This window comes from Myotis brandtii, unplaced genomic scaffold, assembly GCF_000412655.1.
Source record: "Myotis brandtii unplaced genomic scaffold, ASM41265v1 scaffold447, whole genome shotgun sequence".
NCBI lineage: Eukaryota > Metazoa > Chordata > Mammalia > Chiroptera > Vespertilionidae > Myotis > Myotis brandtii.
Genome location: NW_005367108.1, coordinates 513,743 through 524,442, shown reverse-complemented (window position 1 = coordinate 524,442; position 10,700 = coordinate 513,743). Strand labels below are relative to the sequence as shown.

General features: G+C 49.1%; 1 protein-coding gene across 1 annotated transcript in view; it reads left to right on the top strand.

Moving 5' to 3' along the window:
• The window catches only part of INTS9 (integrator complex subunit 9), a 116,528-nt gene that overhangs the window by 96,732 nt on the left and 9,096 nt on the right, over positions 1 to 10,700 (top strand). Inside the window, exons 10-13 of the mRNA XM_005874612.2 lie at positions 1,988 to 2,168; positions 3,762 to 3,822; positions 6,446 to 6,617; positions 9,646 to 9,770. Of these exons, the coding sequence (XP_005874674.1) occupies positions 1,988 to 2,168; positions 3,762 to 3,822; positions 6,446 to 6,617; positions 9,646 to 9,770 (539 nt within the window). The remainder of the gene's footprint in view (positions 1 to 1,987; positions 2,169 to 3,761; positions 3,823 to 6,445; positions 6,618 to 9,645; positions 9,771 to 10,700) is intronic.

Sequence of the window (10,700 nt, the reverse complement as noted above, 5' to 3'; positions counted from 1 at the left end):
AATGTAGTAAAGGTTTCCTTAAGTTTTTGAATATGTAACTTCATTTACTTGCGATTCATAATTTTTTTCCTAAACTGCTGTAAAATCAGCAAAAATGCCTTGGCAATTTTAGCATAGTTCCTAGGATATTGGTTGGCACTCAAAGGGTTAAAGTCACAGCACCTACCAACAACGTTAAGTGAGGACTTACTGAACATGGACTTTAAATTCACAACAGTGACACCACTGAACAGGTGTATTTTTTCTTATGAATATTTGGTGGTGTTATTTTTTTATTTTGTGGGGAGAAGACTAAATTGAGAGACTTGGGGTCTTTGCTACCTGGAAGAAATTTATTTTCCTTTGAATATAATTGTCAATAAAATCAAGAAATCCTGCCTTTCTTTTAGAAAAGTGCCGGTTGGTTAATGTCTTAGTCAGCTCTGGCTACTGTAACAAAATACCATAGACTGGGTGGCTTAACAAGAGATGTTTACCTCTCTGTTCAGGGGGCTGGGAAGGTTGCGAGTAGGTTGCCAGCGTGTGAGGTCCTGGTGAGGACCCTCCTAGCAGATGGCCACCTTCTTGCTGTGTCTATAGCAGAGAGAGGCAGCTCTGGTGTCTCTTCCTCTTATAAGGGCACGAATCCCCTCCTGGGGGCTCCACCCTCATCTAACCCTAATGACCTCCCAAAGCCCTGCCCATAAACCACCACAAGGGGAGTTAGGGCTTCAGTGTATGGACTGGGGGGACACAAACATTCAGGCCATAACAGTTACCAAAGAGGAGTTAGTGAGCTCACACCCTTCACCTGTAGCGATTTATAAGTGAATTTACCTCTGCTCGAAGGTGTTGTCCTTCAGATCTCACTGGGCCAGTGCCAATAAGCATAGTTTTTGTTGTTGTTCTTTGCTGATACTAAGTCAAAGCCGTTCATTCTTACCTCGGAAAATGGATTGGACTAGTCTCAGATAGAATCTTTGGTTTGTATGTTTGTTCATAATCTGGAATCATAGACACAGAGAACTTCAGGTCTAAAGGAGACCTTACATCAAATCCACTGTCGCTCAGAGTGGGGTCCAGTAACCACGGGCTTCGAGATCAAGGAGGCTACTTATTAAAAATGCAAATGAGGGGGTCCTACCACGGGCCTAGTACGTCCGGCTCTGCAGAAGGGGAGCCAGAAGGAAAGTTGAGTTTTCAGCATGTTCTGGATATTTTCCTACAAACTAAAGCTTTAAAACCACTGATCTAGTTCACTCTCATATAGCCAGTGAGGACACTGGAGTCCTGCAGCCTGTGGCAGAGGCGGGACTGGGGCCAACCCTCTTGAGGACCCCCTCCCACCCCGCTGGTGTGGTTTTCCCACGGTACCAACTCGTAACAGCAGGTCAGCCAGTGCTCAGGGTACCGCTGTGCCTTCCGTCTATTTTGAAAACCCAACAAAAAACAAACTTGAGAGGACACTTAGCTTTTTTTAAGCCAGTTATAGCTTCTAATATGATTACACCCAGAAGTTGCAATTCCTCATTTGATAGTTTGAATAATGTAGGGAGCATTGTCTCACAGACAAACATTTTTTTTTATGAAAGAAAATGCCACTAAAATGAATCGAGCAGAAAAACGTGGCCTATTTTGTTATAGGTCACTCCGCAGGGGTCCGAGACTGAACAAAGACAAACCCAGCAGAGTTTTGAGCTGGAGCTAAAAAGAGGAGCTTGAAGGGTCTTCTATCCTGAAGCTCAGCTTCCATTGGTAACTTTTAAACCCCAACCCTCGGTTGCACGTCCTGTTCCTGGGACTGAGAGGTTGACTGAGGCCTCGCTGCTCGCCAGCCCGGGGCTCCCCGCTCTGGTCCTGGCCGTCAGGAGAAGCGGACTATCCCAGACGGGCAGGGGGTTGTACCCACAGACGTAGGAAAATGAAACAAATCCATATACTGTATACGAGTTCCATTCTACTTTTATAAAGCTGTTCTTTTGATACTACCTGGCTTCAACTTCCCCAGCGCTAACTGTCCGGAACGGAGGAAACGTGTTGGTCCCCTGCTACCCATCGGGGGTGATCTACGACCTCCTGGAGTGCCTGTACCAGTACATCGACTCGGCCGGCCTCTCCAGCATCCCCTTCTACTTCATCTCCCCCGTGGCTAACAGCTCCCTCGAGTTTTCCCAGATCTTTGCTGAGTGGTATGTCTGTGTTCTCTCTGAGTTCTACTTTGAGGCAGTACAGTCAAGCAGTAAGAACAGAAATGATCCCGCTTCTTCCCACGGTACTGGGAGACTTTCCTCCTGTGGCGTTCCCGTATCTGTGATGCGAAGCTGTGCTAATGAAGGCCAAGTCTGTCACAGGGCTAACTGCGGGAAGAGTAGCTGGGAAGGAAGGAAGGACCAAAGGTAAAGACTTAGCCAGCACTTTCCAGATTAGCAACAGAAATGCTATCATTTATCTTCTCACATGCTGTCTTCTGCCTGCTGTTACAAAGTAAAATTGCATCCTAGACGCGAAAAAGATGTTAAAGCCCACGCTCATGTTGTCTACACTTCTAATACCAAATCTGAAAGAAAACTCTATATCTTCATTTTAATAGCATGACATTTGACAAAATTAAGTTTTATTACAGCAGGACATTGATCAAACGTAGGGAGAGTAAATTACTGAACAGTAAGACGTCCGTGAGCCTTTTTAGGACTCCTTAGATGCCTGCTTGAATCTAACGCACCTTGGCCAGAAGAAGGGCGGGAGGAGGAAACAGGTCAGCTTTCACCAGGCACCCAGTAGTGCCTTAGGGTGGTGTTTCCAAGCATTCAGGGCTGTGAAAACACATACATAGAGTGTGTGCCATCCCTGTGGGTGGTGTGGTGGCCTCACAGACACAGTGTGCTACTAAGTTTCTCATGAAAAAGGCATGTGTGCCTCATCTGTGCCACATCTCATCTAGGGTGGTGTTTCCAAGCATTCAGGGCTGTGAAAACACATACATAGAGTGTGTGCCATCCCTGTGGGTGGTGTGGTGGCCTCACCGACACAGTGTGCTACTAAGTTTCTCATGAAAAAGGAACGTGTGCCTCATCTGTGCCACATCTCATATGCTGCCCCTCAGCCCTTCCTCAGGACTCTCCCCTTTTCGTTGTGGTGGGATCTTTCTCTGTGTGCACACTCAGGCTTTTCCATCCCTGTGCACGTCATTCATGTCTGCCGGGGGATTGAGACACTTACTCCCCAGTTCGAGTTGCCAGTGCAGCTCAGTGGCTGTGACAAGCAGAAAGTTGTGTCTCTGCAAAGGGTATGTCACTCTCCCCTTGGTACTGCGCTCAGCCAGTCAACACGGAGTCCTGGATTGGGTCAGAAGGACATTAGCGGGACAGCTGGTGAAATGCCAGTCAGGTCTGGAACTCGGCTCGTCGTAATGTACTGATGTTAATGTTTTAGTTTAACAAATTTATCACGGTTGTGCATGATATTAACATCGGGGGGCAGTGGGTGAAGGGCATACGAGGAGCTCAACTATCTTTGCAACTTTCCTGTAAATCTAAGATTCTTTCAAAATAACAAGGTTACTTCTTAAGAAAAAATGTATTGAAGAATTTTAAAGGTTAAAAAGTGCTTAAAAGAGTTTTCTGTCCTGAGTGCTCTATAGACACTGGATTTTATTCTGTAGATGCTGAGATTCACTGCAGGACATTTTTACTTGTGCTTATTACTTATTCACTGGGACCACTAGGTGGCACCAATGAGCCTGTGTGCCCAGCTGACTGGCTTATCCGCTTTTCCTCTTTAAGGCTTTGTCACAACAAGCAGACGAAGGTGTATCTCCCAGAACCACCTTTTCCTCATGCAGAGGTAAGAAAATGGTCTGCTGGGATCAGAGCAAGAAAGACCTTTAGGTGAATGGACATGGATGGAGGTGGCAGGCCATTAGACAAAAGTGAAATCCTTACGTAAGCTCATCGCCCTTGTTCCCCATATGCGATGACAGTGGAGTGTTCTAACTCCAGGTCCATCACTTCCCCTTACTAGCACTGTACTACCAGTGCATTCACCCTTCTTAGCCTCCCTCTGTTCCGTTGACTGCGCGAGGAATTCCGTTCTATTATCTACTAAAATGTTTGCATAACAGATTTTTTATTGTAAAGTCTTTCCAGTTATGTTAATCATAGATGTGAAGTTTTAATGATGAAAATGATAACATATCAGTTTAAAAAATTGGAGGTCAAAAGGTACAAACCTCCAGTTATAAACAAATGAGTCACAGAGATGTCATGTGCCCATGGTGACCAGAGTTAATGCTTGAAAGCTGCTAACAGAGCAGATCTTAAATGTCCTCATCACAAGGGGAAAAATTGTGTGACTATACAGTGACAGATGTCAGCTAGACTTATTGTGGTGACCATTTGTGATGTACATACAACCAAATGATGATGTTGCACACCTGGAAGTAATGTTACTTGTCAATTATACCTCAATTTTTAAAAAACAGGAAAATTTCCCTCCCTCACAGGATGGATGAGTGTTTCTATGTAGCTGTGTGCCCTGTTTTGTTTCAATTTTTTTTCTTCCACCAAACATTGTATCACCGGCATTTTCCTGTGCGTCTCGTATTATTATTGCAGCCTAATCTGGCGTATCATTTGCGCATACTATAATGTTCTTAACCATTTTCTCTATCACACAATAGAATTACTCCCAATTTTTTGTTTTATGTATATGTGTGTGTGTTTTGTTTATATTTTTTGTAACATACATAATTTAAAGATGTTTACATTGGCATAAGCACTTTAGGGAACTGGCGGTAGGGTACCCGCCAGAGCATGCAGTAATTCCGGATGGTCAAATGCAGTAGTCCCTGGACAGTTCGGTCCAAGCGGCAAAACAAGAGATGAATTTATCTTAGGTCCTGTGCATTGATCAGGAGAACTGCAGGAACTCTAGGTGATGCCTGGAAAGTAACTCAAGTTACGTGCAAAGACGTGCTATTCTTAGAGGCCCATTCATCTCCTTGACGTCTCTGGATACAGTAGACTTATTTGTCTTTTAGACAGCGCTCACCCATTTAACTGGGGCAGGTAACGACCATGGCCAGCTAGGTTACAGAAAGAACGTCAGTTCTGTTTGCTTGTAACTTGGGAGGAAAGTGGGAGTTAAGGGCTTGCTCCCTACTGTGCATGTTCCATGGGAGCACGTGACACCGATGACAGTTTCCAGACCCCCTTCTGCACGAGGGCTTGCTTCAGGAATAACCCGTGCCATGGTAATTCCATCACCCACTCAACTGCGCCTCCAGGCGAAATTCCCTTTGGCTTAGTGGACACCTAGGGTCTCTGACGTCTGGATTTTGGGGATCTGACCTTTCGATGCTGGAGTGGGGAGGTGGGGGCAGCGTCCAGGCAGCAGGCAGTGTCTGCCCAGGGTCCTAAGATGCCGTCTGTGGCTGTGGCTGTAGATGTGGCTGTAGATGGTGTTGCCTTGGGTTGGCCTGACGTTGGGAGGGTATTATCTAGTATTGGGCTGGAAGGGAGACCTTTTTGGTTCTAAATATAAACGTTTGAGACAAGTTTGGGGCTGTGCACGGTCTGCCTCTTACTTAGCTCTCTGTGCGATGAGGATGTCACAGCTCCCAGGCTTCTAAGAGCCAGTTTGGCCTTGGTTTTTATGAAGTTGCCACAGTAGCTTACTGCTCCAAAGGAGGTCCTGTGTGGGTAAAGAGTAGCTCTTGTGGGAGGTGTGTATTGGTGGCAGAACTTGGTGAATCACGTTTTGGGAAGGTGACCTGATACCGGGGACTCGTGGGCCAGGGCTCGGAGTATCAGAAAGCTATAAAGCAGGGGTGGGGAACCTTTTTTCTGCCAAGGGCCATTTGGATATTTACAACACCATTCGAGGGCCATACAAAATTACCAACTTAAAAATTAGCCTGCTCGCCCTGACTGGTTTGGCTCAGTGAATAGAGCGTCAGCCTGCGGACTGAAGGGTCCCAGGTTCAATTCCAGTCAAGGGCATGTACCTTGGTCGCGGGCACATCCCCAGTGGGAGGTATGCGGGAGGCAGCTGATCGATGTTTCTCTCTCATCGATGTTTCTAACTCTCTATCCCTCTCCCTTCCTATCTGTAAAAAATCAATAAAATATATATATTTTTTAAAATTAGCCTGCTGTATTTGGTCAAACATGTCATTAACTCACCCCTAATGCCTTGGCAGGGCCAGACAAAATGATTTTGTGGGCCCTGTACGGCCCGAGGGCCGGATGTTCCCACCCCCGCTATAAAGGCAGACAGGACTACATCAGCTGTAACAACCTGAAAAGCTTCCATTGAGTGAAAAAGTTACATTGTAGATTTAAAAAATGTTAATCTTTGGCAAATTATAATGAGATTCACTTGTATTTTTAATTTACTTCTGGTCACCCTCCCATATTGTGGCCTCCCTCCCACCCAGACAGGCTAACGTTTTATATATCGATTCTAGCTCATTCAGACCAACAAGCTGAAGCACTACCCCAGCATCCACGGCGACTTCAGCAATGACTTCAGGCAGCCGTGCGTGGTGTTCACTGGGCACCCTTCCCTCCGGTTTGGGGACGTGGTCCATTTCATGGAGCTCTGGGGGAAGTCCAGTCTCAACACTGTCATATTCACAGGTAAGTCACGCCCTGCCCTTTCCGCTGGGGACCATCACTGAACGCTCCTACCAAGTAGAGACCCAGGGGCAGTTTTGTTGTTGCTGTTAATCCTCACCAGAGGATTTTTTTTTCCATTGATTTTTAGAGAGAGTGGGAGGGAGGGGGAGAGACAGAGAGAGAGAAACATCTGGGTGAGAGAGACACATCGATTGGTTGCTCCCGCACACGCTCCAACCAGGGCCGGGGATCGAGCCTGCAACCGAGATACATGCCCTTGACCAGAATTGAACCTGGGACCCTTCAGTCTGCAGGCCACTGCTCCATCCACTGAGCCAAACTGGCTAGGGGGACAATTTTTTTTAATCTTCACCCGAGGATATGCTTATTGATTTTAGAGAGCGGGGGAGCGGCGGGGGGAGAGAGAGAACCATCAGTGTGAGAGAGAAACATGGATCAGTTGCCTTCCTAGGAGTTGAACCTGTGACCGTTCGGTGTACGTAACGATGTTCCAACTAACTGAGCCACACCAGTCAGGGCCAGAGATAGTTTTTAAAATAAGGCATAAGTATGAACACTCTTTTGTCATAAATATTAAAGGATAAAGAATCCAGGGAAAGAGTCAGATAAAGCACAAGGTCTTGGTAAGTAACTGTCAGACAAAGCTTTTGCATCCGTGTTTGCAGCTCTTTCCCGGAGACAGGTTTCACCGCACTGATGAGGGGAGGGCTGTGTAAACTGCTTCAGGGAGTCCTGGTCGCCAGCCTGTTTACCTTTAGGGCTCGTTTCCTGAACTGGATCTTTCTGCTTTGGTGAAAGTTCGCTCCGGCTTGCACTGCAGCGGTTTTTTCTAGAGAATGAACCCCTCAGAGTAAAATAAGTCCTTTAATGAGACCAAGTAGAGTTTTTACTTAATCGCTATATTATGTGATCAATTTAAGGTCCTCGGACAGCCTCGACATTTGAACGTCTTACGGGCTGTGCAGTAAAAAACCTTGCTCTGAAGTCATCCAGATTGCTGTCCCCTCGGCCAAGCTGCCTCCGCCCCTTGAGCCTGGCTCCCCTTGTGACCTGGGGCCCGAGGTGGCCCTCTCCTGGGCAGCTGTGTGTTGGGTGGGTCGTGTGAGAAGGCACTCGTGCAGGGCTGTTGCTTGGGTGCCGTCTTACAGTTACTTTGACTTCATGGAGCAGAGGCTACTGTGCCCACAGCTTCGGGGTCAGGAACCCTGTGGGTCCTCCCTGTGCTCAGCCTGTTTGTGAGGAAACAGTGCCGTCAGCCAGAGGCCACCGTGAGCACTCGGTGCTTAAACAAACTCGGGCTGACTGGCTCATGGCGATGAGGGGAAACGCGGCCACGGGCAGGCGTGAGGCAGGTTCACAGACGTGTGACATCAATTGGGTGTCTCAGTGACTCGTAGCCAGAGGCAGGAAGAGTGGAGCCGGGTAGGTAATGTGTGTGGTGTGGACAGTGCTGTGGTTCAGGCAGGATTACGGGAGGGTCTTGTTTTTGTCTGGGTCCATCGTGGTCACCGAGTGGCCTTGCCTGGGTCAGTGTTGGTGACATCGCTATGTCCAGCAGGAGAACGTGGCCAGCCTGGGTGCGGGCCCGCTCCTGCCAACACCCCACTGGCAGGAAGTGCAGAACTCAGAGAGCAGCTGCCGGCTGCTTCTTTCCCCGGGTCCCCTTGCAGCCCTGGCGGAGGAAGTCAGCCACCGAACATTGATTCCTGATACCCGGAAGCTCACCGCTGTCTGGTTCTGCTGAGCAGGGCCGTGCAGGGAAGTCACCTGCAGTGGGACCAAGGGTGGTCTCTCCTGTTTGAGGAGGTGCTGACTCATGGGCAGTTGCACAGTAGGAAGTGTCTGCTCTGTATAAACTTTTCTTTAGCCAGCTGGACGAAGTCAAGGCTCTGCGATTGTCTGTGACACCCTGAATAATGAATTTAAGTTTAAACTGGTTAGTTGGGCTTCCAGAACAGATGTGTCGTGCGTGATGTCTGCTAGAGTCAGGAGTTTTGGACCAGTTCTTCCAATTGTGTTACGACGACGGTGGGAATTGCAGCTCGGACAGTGGATGTAAAAAGGGGGTCAGCCACCCTCCCTGTGCTGGCCCATATGGGGGTTCCTACGTGCTCTTCTTGGGGAAACAGGATCCACTGGAGGGTGTTAATGTAAACATGTGGGTGCTGGAGCAGCTGTCGTGAGCACAGCAGGTGTGCAGGTGAGTGGAGCACGTGGGGGCAGGCTGTGTGCACGCCAGGGGGGAGCCAGGTCTTCGGCTCAGGGGGGCAGCTCCTCAGGCGGAGAGAACCGTCCCCGCCAAGCAGACGGCACGAGTGGCTCTTGGGGAACAACTGGTCGTTGTGACAGTGTGGGTCCCCGTCGGGATGCGCTGGGCTCTGCCGACAGGAGTAGCATTTTGCTCCCATGGGGTCCAGGCCCTTCCTGTTTTCTTCTGGGTGCATCTTTCTGTGGCCTGTGCTTGGCCTCAGGCCTGGGTGTTGACCCGGAGCACTTGAGTCCAGGGTCCAGGCCACATTTCTTCGCTCTGAAGTCACTGTTCTGTATTTTGTCTCTTGTAGGGACACTTTGAGTCTGTGTGTATGTCCTGGTCTTTTTCAAATTTTCATCTAATTTTTGTAGCATTTACTGATGATTCAGGACTGAATACATTATTACTGTGATGGTTGCCAGATAGTGAGTTTTAAACAATTTCATCATTTCTTTTGCATTTATTAACTGGTATTTTGTTGCAAACAAGAGCTTTCTCTTCTCACCCACTTATTTATCCCTCATTTATCTCATCGACCCCTTTATTCACACTCAGACCTGCCATTGCTCCCCCATCCTACAGGGTTCGCCCTGGTCTCTCCCTTTCCCTGGGGGTAAGTGGCTCCTCTCTCTGGTGATGGGGAGCCCGGCCCCTCAGAGCACTGACTCACTGGCTCACCCTTCTGACGCCTGCTTGCCCTGACCGTACCAGCTGCCTCCTCGCGGGGCAGCCCCTCTGCTCCCTGCACTTAATTCATCTCATCTGTGCTTTCCTTAGAACCCGACTTCTCGTACCTGGAGGCACTGGCTCCCTACCAGCCCTTGGCCATGAAATGCATTTACTGCCCCATTGATACCCGGCTGAATTTCATCCAAGTGTCAAAGCTGCTCAAAGAAGTGCAGGTAACCAAGGCAACCGTGCCAGTGTCTCCTGGGACCTGTGTCCTCCTGTGACCTGTGTCCTGGCCTCCGTGGTGTGTCTGGTGCAAGGGCGGGGCCTCTGGGGGCATTCCTTCCTCCCGGCTCAGCATCTGCAGAGCTGGGTCATTTCCCTTCACACTCAGTGTGGGCTTCACACCCTGAAAGAAGCATCCATACCAGTGAACTCCAAGTGGGGAGGAGGAGCAGGCGTAAAGACTGTCCTTTCTATGAGGACCATTTGTGTCCAGTTAAAAGCCAGCTGGCCCCTAAACCCCCCAAAAAAGTCCTCATGGAGCTGAAAGGCAGCTTCCCTGGGACATGGACGGGGCGTGGTGCCCGTTCAATCAGTGCCACACAGTGTCGTTTTGCTTTTCGTCGGAAGTTCAGTTCGGTTTGGTTTTTGTTCTTGCTTTCGTTTGCTGGGTGTTTGCATTTTGCACTTTCTGCCCCAGAGCAAGGGGAGAAGTAGTTGGGTGAGATGGTGGGTAAAGGGAAGACATCTGGACAGGAGACTGAAGGGAGAGCAGGGGATGAAAACCGCCACACAGGGTCAGCTACACTGGGCGGGGTGTTTGAGGGTTGAGGGTGGAGAAGCAGTTGGAATTGTCGGGAAGGATGGCTGAGAACAGGCAGGGGCATTTCTGACTTCCCACCCCCATGGTGTCTTCAGGACCCCAAACGAGGGCCACGGTGGCCGCACCCAACTCCCAGCTCCTCCCTCAGCAGGTGTGATGCCCCTCACGCTGCGGCCAGGCATTCACTCTCCTCCGCAGAGTCTCTGACCCCAGGATGAGAGACGCCAACACAAAACTCAGAGGACACGTAGCAAGAGGCCGAGAAGGCTGAGGCCCAGGAGGGCAGGGGAAGAGTGTGGCTTTCTCTGGCCCGGCTTGGAGCAGTTCGCCTTCGGGC